This window comes from Haematobia irritans, chromosome 5, assembly GCF_050003625.1.
Source record: "Haematobia irritans isolate KBUSLIRL chromosome 5, ASM5000362v1, whole genome shotgun sequence".
NCBI classification, from domain to species: domain Eukaryota; kingdom Metazoa; phylum Arthropoda; class Insecta; order Diptera; family Muscidae; genus Haematobia; species Haematobia irritans.
The window spans coordinates 99,777,960-99,796,170 of record NC_134401.1 but is presented as its reverse complement, the minus strand read 5'-3'; the positions used below and the strand labels follow the sequence as shown (position 1 = coordinate 99,796,170).

Here is an 18,211-nt window from a genome sequence, read left to right as displayed (position 1 = left end):
AAATTAAAATTAAAATTAAAATTAAAATTAAAATTAAAATTAAAATTAAAATTAAAATTAAAATTAAAATTAAAATTAAAATTAAAATTAAAATTAAAATTAAAATTAAAATTAAAATTAAAATTAAAATTAAAATTAAAATTAAAATTAAAATTAAAATTAAAATTAAAATTAAAATTAAAATTAAAATTAAAATTAAAATTAAAATTAAAATTAAAATTAAAATTAAAATTAAAATTAAAATTAAAATTAAAATTAAAATTAAAATTAAAATTAAAATTAAAATTAAAATTAAAATTAAAATTAAAATTAAAATTAAAATTAAAATTAAAATTAAAATTAAAATTAAAATTAAAATTAAAATTAAAATTAAAATTAAAATTAAAATTAAAATTAAAATTAAAATTAAAATTAAAATTAAAATTAAAATTAAAATTAAAATTAAAATTAAAATTAAAATTAAAATTAAAATTAAAATTAAAATTAAAATTAAAATTAAAATTAAAATTAAAATTAAAATTAAAATTAAAATTAAAATTAAAATTAAAATTAAAATTAAAATTAAAATTAAAATTAAAATTAAAATTAAAATTAAAATTAAAATTAAAATTAAAATTAAAATTAAAATTAAAATTAAAATTAAAATTAAAATTAAAATTAAAATTAAAATTAAAATTAAAATTAAAATTAAAATTAAAATTAAAATTAAAATTAAAATTAAAATTAAAATTAAAATTAAAATTAAAATTAAAATTAAAATTAAAATTAAAATTAAAATTAAAATTAAAATTAAAATTAAAATTAAAATTAAAATTAAAATTAAAATTAAAATTAAAATTAAAATTAAAATTAAAATTAAAATTAAAATTAAAATTAAAATTAAAATTAAAATTAAAATTAAGATTAAAATTAAAATTAAAATTAAAATTAAAATTAAAATTAAAATTAAAATTAAAATTAAAATTAAAATTAAAATTAAAATTAAAATTAAAATTAAAATTAAAATTAAAATTAAAATTAAAATTAAAATTAAAATTAAAATTAAAATTAAAATTAAAATTAAAATTAAAATTAAAATTAAAATTAAAATTAAAATTAAAATTAAAATTAAAATTAAAATTAAAATTAAAATTAAAATTAAAATTAAAATTAAAATTAAAATTAAAATTAAAATTAAAATTAAAATTAAAATTAAAATTAAAATTAAAATTAAAATTAAAATTAAAATTAAAATTAAAATTAAAATTAAAATTAAAATTAAAATTAAAATTAAAATTAAAATTAAAATTAAAATTAAAATTAAAATTAAAATTAAAATTAAAATTAAAATTAAAATTAAAATTAAAATTAAAATTAAAATTAAAATTAAAATTAAAATTAAAATTAAAGTTAAAGTTAAAATTAAAATTATAATTGAAATTAAAATTAAAATTAGTTTTGTTTTGTTATTGTTGGTTTTTTTCTTTAATCATTGTTGTTGTTTTTGATTTCAGCTTAAAACCATGCATTGACCAAACTACAAGTGTAGCTTAACCAACAGAGGAAAAGAATGTTTGTCAAATTTATTTGGGCACAGCCCTATAGACTGGAAGATGGTTGGATTTATTCTGATAATTGGTTGATAGTTTTGCTGCAAGTAGAGGATGCTGATGAGGAATGTGGTAATTCCGAAACGTGCGTCCATCCAACCATCTTGCAGTCTATAGGGCTTTGCCCAAATAAATATTTTCCTCTGTTGGTTAAGCTACACTTGTAGTTTAGTCAGTGCATGGTTTTAAGCTGAAAACAACAACAATGATTAAAGAAAAAAACCAACAATAACGAAACAAAACGAATGAAAAAAAGAGGAAGCACGCTCAAAATAAACCCAGCCATATGCACTCAAATCGATGATTTGATGGTAGCAAAGGAAAAGAGATATGTTTGTACGAATTTATTTCGGCATAAGCCGGCTATCGTGTAAACCTTTTTTCGGAAGGTCCAAGTGTGGTTCACTTTTGGGTTTAGTGAACTGCCTGAATTTATTCTGATAATTGGTTGATATTTTTGTTGCAAGTAGAGGATGCTGATGAGGAAGGCGGTAATTCCGAAACGTGCGTCCATCCAACCATCTTGCAGTCTATAGGGTTTTGCCCAAATAAATTTGACAAACATGCCTTTCATCTGTTGGTTAAGCTACACTTGTAGTTTAGTCAATGCATGGTTTTAAGCTGAAATCAAAAACAACAGCAATGATTAAAATTAAAATTAATTTTAAAATTAAAATTAAATTAAAAATAAAATTTATAATAAAATTGAAATTACAATTAAAATTAAAATTTAATTTAATTTACCATAATTTAAAACTAAAACTAATAATTGCGTTTAATATAAAAAACTAAAAATCATATAACGATAAATGACATATAAATAATTTAAAATAAATTATTTTTAATCAAAACCTTTTCTTTTTTTAGGTTTCTGGTTATTCCATTGCCATTTCTTGTTCCACATTGTTATTGGCATGAACTTGATCTTACAAGTGGGAACAAATGCTGATTTACCACCAGTGCCACCAGGTTTCCCTACATGTGGTGACCACACACCACCTATACCAATCAATTAAGGTCTTAACAGCAATATAACAAACAACAAAAACAAAAGTGAAAATAATTTAGGGGAAAATGTTGAAATCACTATACATAAACCCTCTTTTTCGGAACATGCTGAACATTTCGTAAAACGAAATCAACAAAGAAAAAAACAACACAACATTTACTCTAGATATTTTTCAATATCATTAAATATAAAACATAGTAAAAGACAAAACAAATAACAAGAACACATGTACAAAGTTTTAAAAGACACATACATATAAAGCCAGTAAATACTTAACTCAAGCCGAACTCTAAGTGTATTAAGAACCCCGAAAATCTAGACGAAATGCACAAACAAATCTAAATACCTATACCTACTACTTTGTAGAGATGCACTTGTATATTAAAACAAAAACCAGCAACACAAAAACTTATGAATTAAAAACTGTTAAGCTGTTTTTTTGGGAAAAATAAAGACAGCCTAAGGCCTTAGACAATTCAAGCTTTCAAAAGCACTATTTATGTGTTTAAGCTCTAGAGTCGCGTAAATATTTTAATTTTCTATGCGCTTTCAATGCTTTCCAAATTATGTACAAGAGAAACGTTTAAAGCTTAAGCCTGAAAGCTTTTTAGAGCTATAAGCTTTAAATGCAATTTTCTTAATTTGTAAAGCATTAACAATTGAATATTCAGTAATAATTTTCAAACATCTACTAGCGCAATAGTCATAAAATTAATAATAATAAAAAAATATATATATAAATAATTGCAAATACACTCCTCTGCTGTAAAATAGTTAATTATTATTTTTGTTTTTATTTATCTTCTTTCGTATCGCAATTGTTCCTTTATCCTACACCTTTTGTTCTTTTTTCTTATGTATAAAATATCCCAATTCGTGTTGTAAATTAAATAAATAAATTTTTGTTTTGGTGTTTTTTTTTTTTACTTTACTTTAAACTTTCTTAATCATTTTTATTTAGCACAATTAAATTATCCCTTGTCTATGTTTTTGCGAATCTGTCTTTTGTTTTCGTTTTATTATATTTTTTAAATGTATAAGTGAATTGTCCTTATTTTTATATTTGCTTAGTGTATATTATTTTGTTTATATATACATTTATATATAAATATTTTTTTTATTTGTAAACAGAACTGCAATAGTTTTATTTTGCTTATATAATATCCTGATTGTTGTGAGCTTAAACCACCTGAGGTCTTTCACGTTCTTAGCGGTGAAAGGACTTGTTGTGGAAAAAGCTCATCTTCTCAATACACTTTACCCTTTTTCATTCTCCCGAGCATATTTCGAATGACTTTATGTTAATTATTATTTTTTTTTCTATCTTTACATATACATATATACGTTCTAATTCAAAGACAAAACCAACATCATGTAAAGGAAACTAAATTTTTGTATAAAGACATGTAAAATATGACATATTATTTTTTATACGAATATTACTGCCGTTAATATTAAATTTAATTATTTTTAAAAATAAACTATAAAATAAATTATATAAAATCCAAATACTCCCATCATTCCTTGTATTATTTTTCTTAAAGCTTACCCCCACACAGCCACCTTTTTTTTTAACAGTTACATGTAAATATATGTATATTTGAATACAAAGAAAGCAACCTAATTGCTGGGGGATTTAAACAATTTCGTTGACTTTTTATAAAAAAAAAACAACGTAAATACATTCAATTCAAAAGTAAGAGAGAACCTAAGCCGGTCGCAACTGACTACACTTATGGTAAAAAAAATATTCACAATATCAAAGAAATATTTTTTTTGCCATAATTATATAATTAAAAGAAAGTCAACAATATTTTATTTTTGAAGATATTTTCATTAAACCTATTTTAACATAACAAATATACTCGTGATATAACGAAATAATACTTTTAACAAGTATATACGGCCGTAAGTTTGTTCAGGCCGAAGCTTATGTACTCTCCACCATGGATTGCGTAGAAACTTCTACTGAATCGAATTACTTGGGTTGCGGTAACACTTGCCGATGGCGAGGTATCTTAAAACTTCCTAACACCGTCTCCTAAATTGCAAGGGAGTCCATACGTGGTATATAGTAAACTAAAAAAGTCCGATTAAATACGTATATAATTAAGTTTGACAAAATTTTCTATAGAAATAAAATTTTGATAAAAGTTTCTATAGAAATAAAATTTTGACGAAATAAAATTTTGACAAAATTTTCTATAGAAATAAAATGTTGACAAAATTTGCTACAGAAATAAAATTTTGACAAAACTTCCATAGAAATAAAATTTTGACAAAACTTCCATAGAAATAACATTTTGACAAAATTTTCTATAGAAATAAAATTTTGATAAAATTTTCTATAGAAATAAAATTTTGATAAAATTTTCTATAGAAATAAAATTTTGACAAAGTTTTCAATGGAATTAAAATTTTGACAACATTCTCTAGAGAATAAAAATTTTGACAACATTTTGTATAGAAATAAAATTTTGTCAATATTTTCTATAGAAATAAAATTTGATAAAATTTTCTATAGGAATACAATTTTGATAGAATTTTGTATAGAAATAAAATTTTGGTAGATTATTTTTGGCTCGAGTGGCAACCATGACTATGAACCGATATGGACCAATTTTTGTGTGATTGGGGATCGGCTTTATATAACTATAGACCGATATGGACCACTTTTGGCATGGTTATTAGCGGCCATATACTAACACCACTTTCGAAATTTCAACCGGTTCGGATGAATTTTGCTTCTTCAAGTGGCTACGGAAATCAAATCTGGGTAACGGTTTATATGGGGGCTATATATAATTATAAACCGATATGGACCAATTTTTACATGGTTTGTTAAGGACCATATACTAACACCACGTACCAAATTTCAAACGGATCGGATGAATTTTGTTCCTGCAAGAGGCTCCGGAGGTCAAATCTGGGGATCGGTATATATGGGGGCTATATATAATTATGGACCGATATGGACCAATTTTTGCATGGTTGTTAGAGACCATATACTAATACCATGTACCAAATTTCAGCCGAATCGGATGAGATATGCTGGTCTTAGAGGCTCCGCAAGCTTGGAAAAAGCTTCAAACTTTTGCCAAGTTTGAAATCGATAGCTTGTTTCGTTCGGAAGTTAGCGTGATTTCAACAGACGGACGGACGGAAATGCTTAGATCGACTCAGAATTTCACCACGACCCAGAATATATATTCTTTATGGGGTCTTAGAGCAATATTTCGATGTGTTACAAACGGAATGACAAAGTTAATAGACCCCCCATCCTATGGTGGACGGTATAATAAAATTTAAAATTATTCGAAGTAGTGAATCTTTAGAGTAAAGATAAGAAATAGGTAACCATTTTTATACTCTTCACCATTTTTATACTCTTTGTCAAATAAATAATTTGTATAACTTTTTATAATTTTTTATGGAATCTAACGCTTTGCGGAAACGTTTGACCTCAAATATTTTCAAAAATGCACAATTTTTTCAGATTGGATTTAGCATTTTTTTCTACAAAATTTACAAAATTTACATTTTATGAATTCTTAATCTGTTTTTACCCTATTTGAAACAAAAAAGTTAAAATTATCCATTAATAGTATGAAAAAACCAAGTTGTAAATAATTAAATTAAAAGAACTTCCTGGGTAGTTAAAATAAAGAACATCATTGGGAGTGCATCTTCTGGAAGTGCTTTTAAAGTTGTGCCTTTAGAAGAACTTCCAATTTTTTTTGCTGGGATAGACCGATATGGACCAATTTTGGCATGGTTATTAGCGGCCATATACTAACACCACGTACTAAATTTCAACCGGATCTGACGAATGTTGTTCCTGCAAGAGGCTCCGGAGGTCAAATCTGGGGATCGGTTTATATGGGGGCTATATATAATTATGGACCAATATGGACCAATTTTTGCATGGTTGTTAAAAACCATATACTAACACCACGTACCAAATTTCAAGCGGATCGGATGAATTTTGTTCCTGCAAGAAGCTCCGGAGTTCAAATCTGGGGATCGATTTATATGGGGCCTATATATAATTATGGACCGATATGGACCAATTTTTGCATGGTTGTTAAAGACCATATACTAACATTACGTATTAAATTTCAACCGGATCAGATGAATTTTGTTCCTGCAAGAGGCTCCGGAGGTCAAATCTGGGGATCGGTTTATATGGGGGCTATATATAATTATGGACCGATATGGACCAATTTTTGCATGGTTGTTAGAGACCATATACTAATACCATGTACAAAATTTCAGCCGGATCGGATGAAATTTGCTTCTCTTAGAGGATCCGCAAACCAAATCTGCGGATCGGTTTATATGGCGGCTATATATAATTATCGACCGATATGAACCAGTTTTTACATGTTTGTTAGAGACCATATATTTACACCATGTACCAAATTTCAGCCAGATCGGATGAAATATGCTAGTCTTAGAGACTCCCCAAGCTAAATCTGGGGGTCCGTTTATATGGGGGCTATACGTAAAAGTAGACCGATATGGCCCATTTGCAATACCATCTGACCTATTTGTGCCAAGTTTGAAGTCGATAGCTTGTTTCGTTCGGAAGTTAGCGTGATTTGAACAAACGGACGGACGGACATGCTTAGATCGACTCAGAATTTCACCACGACCCAGAATATATATTCTTTATGGGGTCTTAGAGCAATATTTCGATGTGTTACAAACGGAATGACGAAGTTATTCCCCCCATCCTATGGTGGACGGTATAATAAAATTCAGTCAAGTAATACTAAATACCGATCGTCTTACGAAATGGTCACATTGGGTTGGCAGAAATCAAAAAAAAAAAGTCGTCGCCACAGTCAAACCAGCACATATTACTAGCTATTGGACATGATAAAAATATTTCCCAAAAACTATATCCAGATATTTAGAAAGTGCTCATGGATAAAGTTTGACACTCGTTTTGGGAAAATATTTGTCCAGTGTGACCATATCCTTAGAATTGAATTCGGAGTCAATTTTGCAATGTCCGTCTCACAGTGGATCCTAATCGGTTTTTTGGAAATAATTCTACAACATTTGATCGTATTGAGATATCAACATATTTTTTTCTTTGGTGGGTCCCTAGTGGGTCCACGGGCTGACCTATAGGCGTTGAAAGTTCGTCACCTCGGGGGTATGAAATTTTGTTTTAGCTGTCAATTTAATGATTTTTTCTTTGTGCTTGTATGTCAGCACGTGGTGTTGGAAACTTAGTTGTTATTGATGGGATAATGAACGTCAAAATGTATTTAAACATTTTAAACATTTTGAAAGAATGTTATTACATATGGATCATATCGGACCACTTCTTGGTATAGTCAACATATAAACCGACCCCGCGAATTACCTTTTAGAGGCTCTTGGATGAGCAAATTTCGTCAAATCTGTTTGAGATTTGGTGCGTAGTTTACAGCCTTTAACAACTATGCAAAAATTGGTTCATATCGATCCATAATTATATACCCCATATAAACCAATCACCAGATTTGACTTACGGATCCTCTTGGCGGAGTAAATTTCATCCGATCCTGTTGAAATTAGGTACGGGATATAAAAATATGCCCTGTAAAAACCATCTAAAAATCGGTCTATTATAATATAAACCGATCACCAGATTTTACATCCCGGGCCTTGTGGAGGAGAAAATTTCATCCGATCCGGTTGAAATTTGGCCCTCTAACTACCACGCAAAAATTGGCTCATGTCGGTTGATAATTATATATAGACTCCTCTATATAAATCGATCAATAAGGAAAGATCCTTAAATATATAGCTATTTATTCTGCTTTTTATACCCTCCACCATATGAGGGGGGGTATATTAACTTTGTCATTCCGTTTGTAACACATCGAAATATTGCTCTAAGACCCCATAAAGTATATATATTTTGGGTCATGGTGAAATTCTTCGATCTAAGCATGTTCGTCCGTCCGTCCGTCCGTCTGTTGAAATCACGCAATCTTCCGAACGAAACAAGCTGTCGACTTGAAACTAGGCACAAGTAGTTGTTATTGATGTAGGTCGGATGATATTGCAAATGGGTTCACTTTTACGTATAGCCCTCATATAAACGGACCCCAGATTTGGCTTGCGGAGCCCCTAAGAGAAGCATATTTCATCTGATCTGGCAGAAATTTGGTACATGGAGTTAGTATATGGTATCTAAAAACCATGCAAAAATTGGTCCATATCGGTCCATAATTATATATAGCCCCCATATAAACCGATTCCCAGATTTGACCTCCGGAGCTTCTTGAAGGAGCAAAATTCATCCGATCCGGTTGAAATTTGGTACATTTCGTTAGTGTATGGCCGATAACAACCATGCCAAAATTGGTCCGTATCGATCTATATTATATATAGTCGCCAAATAAACCGATCCCCAATCACAGAAAAATCACGATTGCCACTCGAGCCAAAAATAATCTACCAAAATTTTATTTCCATAGAAAATTTTGTCAAAATTTGATTTCTATAGAAAATTTTGTCAACATTTTATGTCTTTGGTAAATTTTGTCAAAATATAATTTCTATACAAAATTTATTTCTGCAGAAAATTTGATCAAAATTTTATTTGTATAGAAAATGTTGTCCGAATTTTATTTCTGTAAAAAATTTTGTCAAAATGTTATTTCTCTTAAAAATTTATGAAGCATTTCATAGTTGGAGAGGAATTTTTTGCAAAATCTTCCAAAACATCAAGAATTCTACCAATCTACCAAATAGTAAAAAATCTGCCATTTTTGGTAGCCTCGTCTTCATAATTGTATATAGCCCCCATATAAAGCGACGCCCATATTTCAATCCTGGCTCTATAATTACAGCACAAAAGCTCACATCGGGTCGTAATTATTTCTTCCCTATATATACCGATCGAGAACTGAATATATACGTATTTAATCGACCATTCTTTTGTCTACTATATATCCCGCATGGACTAACTTACAATTTAGAAGATGATGTTAAGAAGTTTTAAGATGCCTTGCCTTGTGGATGACAGTCTTTAGTAGAAGTTTCTACGCAATCCATGGTGGAGGGTACATAAGATTCGTATATACTTTTTTATCTTGTGCAATCCATGGAGAGAGTATATAAGATTTGGCCTGGACAAACTTTCGACCGTATATACTTGTTGTAGCTGAGTCCGAACGGCGAAGCTTTGGAACTCTCTGAAATGTTTCCAGCATTACTGAGATCCACTACTGAAAAACTTTTTGCTGTTCGTTAGAAACTGGGATTGAAGCCATCAGACTTTGTATGCAAGTGGGGCATACTAACCTTTGCACCACGGTGGGATTCTAGTAAATTTATTTTTTTTAACCCTAGCTTTGGCACTAAAGGGTGATACGGTCAAAATTTGGTCAAGGGAAAACGCGTGTAAATCGGTGAAATCGTTTATTTAAAAAATCAAATTAAATTTCTTTTTCAAGTATAAAATTCAGGGAAAATATTCAGTTAGGCTTTCGCTTTTCCAAATTCGAATTGCCGGGCCTCACGCTTGACACCTGCCATAAGATTTTGTACAGCCACCTTATCCACCTTCTTCGCCGCAGAAAGCCAGTTTGCCTTGAACTGCTGCTCGTCCTTAGCAGTTTTTTTGGTCTTCTTTAGGTTCCGCTTGACAATAGCCCAGTATTTCTCAATTGGATGGAGCTCTGGCGTGTTGGGGGGGTTCTTGTCCTTGGGAACCACCTGCACGATGTTGGCGGCGTACCACTCCATGGCCGTTTTACCGTAATGGCAAGATGCCAAATCCGGCCAAAACAGTACGGAACAACCGTGTTTCTTCAGGAAAGGCAGCAGACGTTTACTCAAACACTCTTTCATGTAAATTTCTTGGTTGACAGTCCCGGAAGCTATGAAAATGCTGCTTTTCAAGCCACAGGTACAGATGGCTTGCCAAACCAGATATTTCTTTGCGAACTTTGACAGTTTTATGTGCTTGAAAATATCTGCTACCTCTCCCCTTCCTTTTGCCGTATAAAACTCCTGTCCCGGAAGCTGCTTGTAGTCGGCTTTGACGTAGGTTTCGTCGTCCATTACCACGCAGTCAAACTTCGTCAGCATCGTCGTGTACAGCCTCCGGGATCGCGCTTTGGCCGTCGTATTTTGTTTATCATCGCGATTTGGAGTCACTACCTTCTTGTAAGTCGATAGTCCGGCTCGTTTTTTGGCTCGATGCACGGTTGTAGACGATACACCCAGCTTATTTGCGGCATCTCGGAGAGAGAGGTTAGGGTTTCGCTTGAAACTACCGGCAACTCTCTTTGTCGTCTCAGCGGCTTCCGGTTTTCGATTTCCCCCCGATCCAGACTTCCTGGCTGTCGACAAACGTTCCCCAAACACTTTAATTACATTTGTAACGGTTGATTTGGCAACTTTTAGCGATTTTGCCAGCTTTGCGTGCGAGTAGCTCGGATTTTCGCGATGCGCGAGCAAAATTTTGATACGCTGCTCTTCTTGCTTGGACGGCATTTTGACAACTGAAGAGTGAATTCCAAAATCAAAATAGGAGCAACATTCTACACACACACACACCTTCAAAATGAGGGGTGTTCAGGTTATTCGCTATAAATTTATAAATATCTGCAAGGCCTAATCACGAGATTAGGAGTATTATCCCTACACACTACTCATTCATTAACCGAGTTTGGACACACGCCCAGTTCGTTAGTTTCTTCATCATCGGATGATGCATCCTGCGTGAATACGTCTGGAATCACAACAATAATATTTTATGGTATTGCGCCATTTTAGAAATACGTGCGTACTGCAAAAGATCCCTACGGTTAGTCATATTTCGGCTTACAGCCTGCCAGAAATTAAACCGTATTAAGAATCAAACAGAAATGTCAATAACGGATAAGAGAATAAAATTATATCTTATTTAAATTAATTATACTCCAATATAATCGAACTACAAAGAAATGAAACGCTATATAACATAAGTTGATGAACGCAAAAGATTGTTTTAGTTTTTGGATCGTGGGAGAAACAGAAATTAAAAAATTAGCGCGAATTTGCAGAAGAAGAAGTGGAAGACATACAATTCGGCGAACGCAAAAGCAAAATATATTTTAGTTTTTGTGCGTACGAAAAACAGTAATTAAAAAATTCGCGCGAATATTTTAATTGTATGTCTTCCACTTTTTTGTTAGCCATAACATATTAGCCATCTGCAAATACGGTCACTCTCGCCTTACACGAATTAAACCTGCACACACTATTGTATAGATTTCTTTTGAGAAATCAGTTTTTTGATCCACAACGTAGGATAATTCACAATTTTCTTCTACACTCGTTTATAAATCGTTATTCATTTTATACCTTTACCGCTTCAGGTTTTTTCTCCAAAAACTGAGCATACCTATAGACTTACACAAAAATTCCTATAGACTTACACGATTCCTGCCACTACTTTTATGAATTATTTTAAAATTTAAGAAAGAGAAATAACCCCCCAAAATCCATATTGGGAAATTATTTCATTATGACAAATTTGGGTGTTATTTCATTTGAAATAACTCCCCAAAATTGAAAATGAAATAGTTCCCCAAAATATGAAATAACTCCCCAAAAATCGTTGTTTTTGTTCTCTGTAGAGGAAATTGGGGACATATTTCATTTTTTAGTTTGGAGTTATTTCATGGGGACTTATTTCATGGAGCCAGCAAAAGTGTGATCACCCAAACCTGTTGCAAGAGTATAATGATATTTATAGACGGCATACATGGAACGTTTTTGTAGACATTTTTTGTATGCTTATCAAAATCAGATATATAGTTTCCGAGAAAATAATATGTTTGCGGCAAACATGTTAAATGTTCGCTGTCCACAAATAACATTATGCTGTTAAAACATTTTTGAAATGATCATATTCATTCTCTACGTAATACCTCTGATTTCCCAAAATTTATAATATGATTATCGATTCATAGTTTATATAGATTTTAGAATTAAGCCCCACAGAATTCTCAATAAAAATTTCGCACCAAAATTGGTCTTATAAAAAGTGCAGACATTCTAAGAAATCTCGCGTTTAAACGTAATATTCTATTGGATTTCTGTTACAAATAAATTTTTAAATTCACTACCAATGTAAATAATCAAAAAGCACCAACCTTGTAAATGAAATTCGCTCCTTCAGAAGAATTTTCTCAATATTCAAATACGCACCAACCTTGTAAATGAAATTCGCTCCTTCAGAAGAACTTTCTCAATATTCAAATACGTTCTATGGTAAGTTAGGATTACAATTTAAATTAATGTGAAAATATAAATTTATCCACAATATAAATGTATTTATATTTATTAACACTTGTCATTCTCTCTCTCTCTCTCTCTCTCTGTTTCTATTTTCTCTTTCGATATAGGTCCTCAATCCTTTGGATGCAATATGCGATCGGAAACGTTCAGATGCTATATGTGTTTCAAATTTGAAAAATGCCAAAGCTGTGGATAAATCAGTGCTGGTTGAGAGACCGGATGTAAAGATTTTCTTGCCCTTCCGGTTCTATGTGTACGAGCCAAAGAATTTATTCATACCAAACACCTATAATCGTTATTTGGGTAAGTTCGATCTGGCACAAGGGAGATTTCTTCTGTACATTTTGTGTACTCTTTGAGCCTGTGTTACGCTCTCGCTCTGTGTGTCTCTCGCCCTCTGTTAATGTTTGTGTTTAGTTCAATGTATTTTTGCTACATTTGTATGCTTTATTCCTATCGCTCTAGTTCGCCTAACTTTGTGTGGGTGTTTTCAGAGTTTTGTGTTTAATTTTTTTGTTCCTAAAACCAAAGGAACCAAAATTTTTGAATATATAACTTTCTCATTTGGAATATCTATAGCATTCCAAAATTGATTCCTTTGGTTGTAGTTTTAAGGCTTTTTTATAACCATTTCTTACTTCTTCAAACCAAAAACTCGACATTTTAGTTGCTCCTTCTGGTGATCATTTGACTTCGTTGATCGATGAAATATCGTACATATCACCACCATCACCGATGCTCTCGCAAATACACGACATACCGCCAGAGCTCTTCTGTAATGGTGATAATCGTCCTCCGGATTGTGGTCCCAATTGTGAATGTGTCCACACCATTGATATACCGCTGGGAGCTGTTGTGGAAGTGGTGTTGGTTGACGAGGTGCAGCAAACCAATCTTAGTCATCCCTTTCATTTACATGGTGGCGCATTTTATGTGGTCGGTTTGGGTCGCTCACCGGATAAGGCCATTAAAAAAATCAACCTGAAACACGCATTGGATTTGGATCGTATGGGCATGTTGGAACGTGATTTCTCCAAGCCTCCGGTCAAGGACAGTATTGCGGTGCCCAATAATGGTTATGCTGTTTTACGATTTAGAGCCGATAATCCTGGTTATTGGTTTTTCCATTGCCATTTCCTTTTTCACATAGTCATCGGCATGAGTTTGGTCTTTCATGTGGGCACCCATACCGATTTGCCACCGATACCAGATAAATTTCCAACATGTGGCAACCATGTACCACCCGTATCTCTATTCTAAACTTAACCCAATCCCTGGGGTCTAATTTGTTGCAAACTTAAAGTGGTATACTGCTCATATGGTAGTTATTGCAATTTTGGGGGTAAAGCGTTATCAGATTAAGCCCACAAGATCATGAACAGTTAACTAATTCCTCATATCCGAAACGAACGATTTCGTTCCTTTATAAGTTCAGCTGTTGTGGACATCCTAGTCGAACGAAAGCATTCATTTCGAATATGAGAAATGAACCTTAAATTTCGGACACTCATCTTGGAAATTTGCATGCCTTATTTTAAAGAATAAATAAATATTTTTCATTTAAATTTGATTTAATTTAAAACAAACTTTAAATATATGCTAAAATAATTATTGGGATTCTTTTTGGCTTGAGGTCATGATAAATGAAAAATGCTGGTTTAGTTGCTTTTTTCAATGTTTTATTATTGAAATATTGCTATTTCGGATATTTCGATACACCTTCGGTGATCATCTTCAGCGAGATATTATCTATAAAATACCATAATTTAAACATTTTACAATATTTACTTTAACAATGGTTTTTAACAAAAATATAACAAACATTTTTTTTCATATATACGTTTTACAAAAACATTTTTCATATTTACGTTTTACAAAAACCTCAAGCCAAAAAGAATCCCAATAATTATAAAATTCCAAAGGTCAACTAAGAAAACTAAACATATGCTAAAATTTATTTCGAAGATTCGCATGCTTGATTTAAAGTATTTTTTGAAAATATTTTTAATTGGAAATTTCTGTAACAATTTGAATTTTTTAACTGACATTTTAAATTTAAAATGGATGACTACGCTTACAGGACCACATCTATTTAATGAAACTGAAGCATTGACAAATCGCAAAGTAGCTACCATATGTTCAATAACGCCTTCGGATAGTAGACGGCACCAAACAGTACACCAAAAAAAACATGCAATGTCAAACTTCAACTAAAATGTTATTAAAAAAGGTAATACTTTTTGTTTGTAAACAAAATTTGTTAAAAACAATCATATTTTGAAAAAAAAAATATAAATTAAAAATTTTTTAAAATGTTCTTTATTCTAGACGAAGTTCAAGATAGACACAATTTACACATTTTTGAAAACAATGAATACAATTTAAGCAAAATTTATTAATTTTAGAAAAATGTGAACTATGAAAATATGAGCAATGCCAATTACGAATTTAGTGCAATTGTGTACTTCATTTAAGGTGGGTATTAAGTTCGAGTTTAGCCGCTAAAGTGAAAACTAAATCAGTTAAAAACAAGAATATACTGCCGTAAGTTCGGCCAGGCCGAATCTTATGTACCCTCCACCATGGATTGCGTAGAAACTTCTACGAAAGACCGAACTTGGTATGGACCAATTTTTGTGTGATTGGGGATCTATTTATCTGAGGGCTATATATAACTATAGACCACCTAGTTAGGCATGGTTGTTAACGGCCATATACTAGCACAATGTACCAAATTTCAACTGACTCGGATGAAATTTGCTCCTCCAAGTAGCTCCAAACCCAAATGTCGGGATCGGTTTATATGGGGGCTATATATGATTATGGACTGATATGGACCACTTATGGCATGGTTGTTAAATATAATATACTAACATCAAGTACCAAATTTCAACCGAATCGGATGAATTTTGCTCTTCCAAGGGGCTCCGGAGGTCAAATCTGGGGATCGGTTTATAAGGGGGCTATATATAATTATGGACCGATTTCGACAAATTTTTGTATGGGTGTTTGAGGCCATATATTAACATCACGTACCAAATTTCAACTGAATCGGTTGAGTTTTGCTCTTCCACGAGGCTCCAGAGGTCAAATATGGGGATCGGTTTATATGGGGGCTATATATAAATATGGACCGATGTGGACCAATTTTTGTATGGTTATTAGAGACCATATACTAACACCATGTACCAAATTTCAACCGAATCGGATGAAATTTGCTTCTCTTCGAGGTTCCGCAAGCCAAATCGGGGGATCGGTTTATATGAGGGCTATATATAATTATGGACCGATGTGGACCAATTTTTGCACGGTTATTAGAGATCATGTGTTGACACCATGTACCTAATTTCAACCGGATCGGATGAAATTTGCTTCTCTTAGAGGATCGGCAAGCCAAATTTGGGGGTCCGTTTATATGGGGGCTATACGTAAACGTGGACCGATATGGCCCATTTGCAATACCATCCGACCTACATCAATAACAACTACTTGTGCCAAGTTTCAAGTCGATAGCTTGCTTCGTTCGGAAGTTAGCGTGAATTCAACAGACGGACGGACATGCTCAGATCGACTCAGAATTTCACCACGATCCAGAATATATATACTTTATGGGGTCTTAGAGCAATATTTCGATGTGTTACAAATGGAATGACAAAGTTAATATACCCCCATCCTATGGTGGAGGGTATAAAAAGGCATAGAATTATACATATTTGTTGCAGATTTCATTATAACTTGATGGGGAATAGCCCAAAGCAAATTTTCACAAATTTTCACCCACCTTTACATACAACTTTTTGTTGCCATTTCTAGTTCATGTTATTAAAGAAATAAAAAATAATTAAAATATGAAAAATTTTCTCACAATTTGGTAAAATGTATCTTAATGCAAAAAGTTTTCATGAACTAAAATAAAAATAAATCGGATATAGAAATTTTCGTTGACTTTTTTCTGAGCGAAATGTTATTGAAATCATTAGGAGACAAATTTAGAAGACCGTTTTAAAAATGAAATGCTTTAAGGCCAGTACTATGTTCATTCTTGCGAAAAAAAATTTTATAGAAACCATTATTTCGCACATAGAAAGCGGTGTTTATTTAGGTAACAGGGAGCGATATTGAATTAAGTTGGTGTTTGATGCTTGCTATTACGAAAGTAACATTTTATTTTTCCTTTGACAATTAATCTGCTACTCCTTTGATCCTTTGTATATTTTCGGAACAAAAATATGATCCGTGTTTGCGTTATAAACCCACACAAATAGTTTTAATAAATAAATTATTTCTTAATTCACATTGCAAATGGCACCATGCCATAAACGTCAGTTTTTAACTCGAAAAAAAAAACAAAGTACCCCACATGGAAAAAATTTCGCTAGTTTTTCACATTTTGTGGTTTTGTATGGAGTTTCAACGCGAAAACCGAACGGAGTACCGGCCTTTAGGTTAACATAGGTTAGGTTAAAGTGGCAGCCCGATTAAGTCTCAGGCTCACCTAAATAGACTGTTCAGTCCATTGTGATACCACATTAACTAAAAGTAACTATAACTATGGGCACATCTAGTTTAAACCACTGAACCTTCTCGATTATTTTCTTCTGTTGAAACAACCAGATTGTTCCATGAACCAGATTGTTCCCATACCAATCTACTATGATCTAAGCTTTTTCCCGCAAAACTTTATAATAATTATCACAAATTATCGGACACGCGAATGAAGCTAATATTTTTACTCCTCATTATCGTAATTAAAACAAGTATATACGGCCGTAAGTTCGGCCAGGCCGAATCTTATGTACCCTCCACCATGGATTGCGTAGAAACTTCTGCCTTAGATGTTGTAGAACAAAAAATGTGTGGCTGAATATCGCATCGTGTTTAATTTGAAATGACAATAACTAAAAATCGGGGAAAAAATAAATTAGAAAATCGTACAAAAAGTTCATATTTTGCCTAAAATTTTACTTAAAATGTGTTCATAATTTTTTAAACTGGGCAAATTGTGTACCTTCCTTGAAATATTTTAATATTAAAATTTTAATATCAACATTTAAAAAAAAAATAATTCCATTTTTTAAATATGAAATTTTGTGAAACAACAGAAAAATATATTTTTTAATAAATTTTCTTTAAATTGACAAAAAAAAGTATTAACTTATTTGTGTTATTTAATTATTTTTTTTAATAAACCTACATTCTCTTTAATATTGGGACCATTTTTGCCATTGTTTGATATGACAGTTTTACAATGCTTGGAAGGCTCGTAATAAAGTCTACGCTACATTTGGTCTGCAACAAATTAGGCCCATAACCTTTT

At 31.3% G+C, this 18,211-nt stretch overlaps 1 protein-coding gene across 3 annotated transcripts in view; it reads left to right on the top strand.

The window, feature by feature from the left end:
- stw (laccase) overlaps positions 1–18,211 on the top strand; it is a 275,331-nt gene that overhangs the window by 246,488 nt on the left and 10,632 nt on the right. The window contains exons 6-7 of one of the 3 annotated variants that reach the window (XM_075309738.1): positions 13,002–13,197; positions 13,562–14,242. In XM_075309738.1, the coding sequence (XP_075165853.1) occupies positions 13,002–13,197; positions 13,562–14,154 (789 nt within the window). In that variant the 3' untranslated portion in view covers positions 14,155–14,242. Of the gene's footprint in view, positions 1–2,456; positions 4,108–13,001; positions 13,198–13,561; positions 14,243–18,211 lie in introns of those variants that run through there. The other 2 variants (XM_075309737.1, XM_075309736.1) reach the window with 2 other exon arrangements.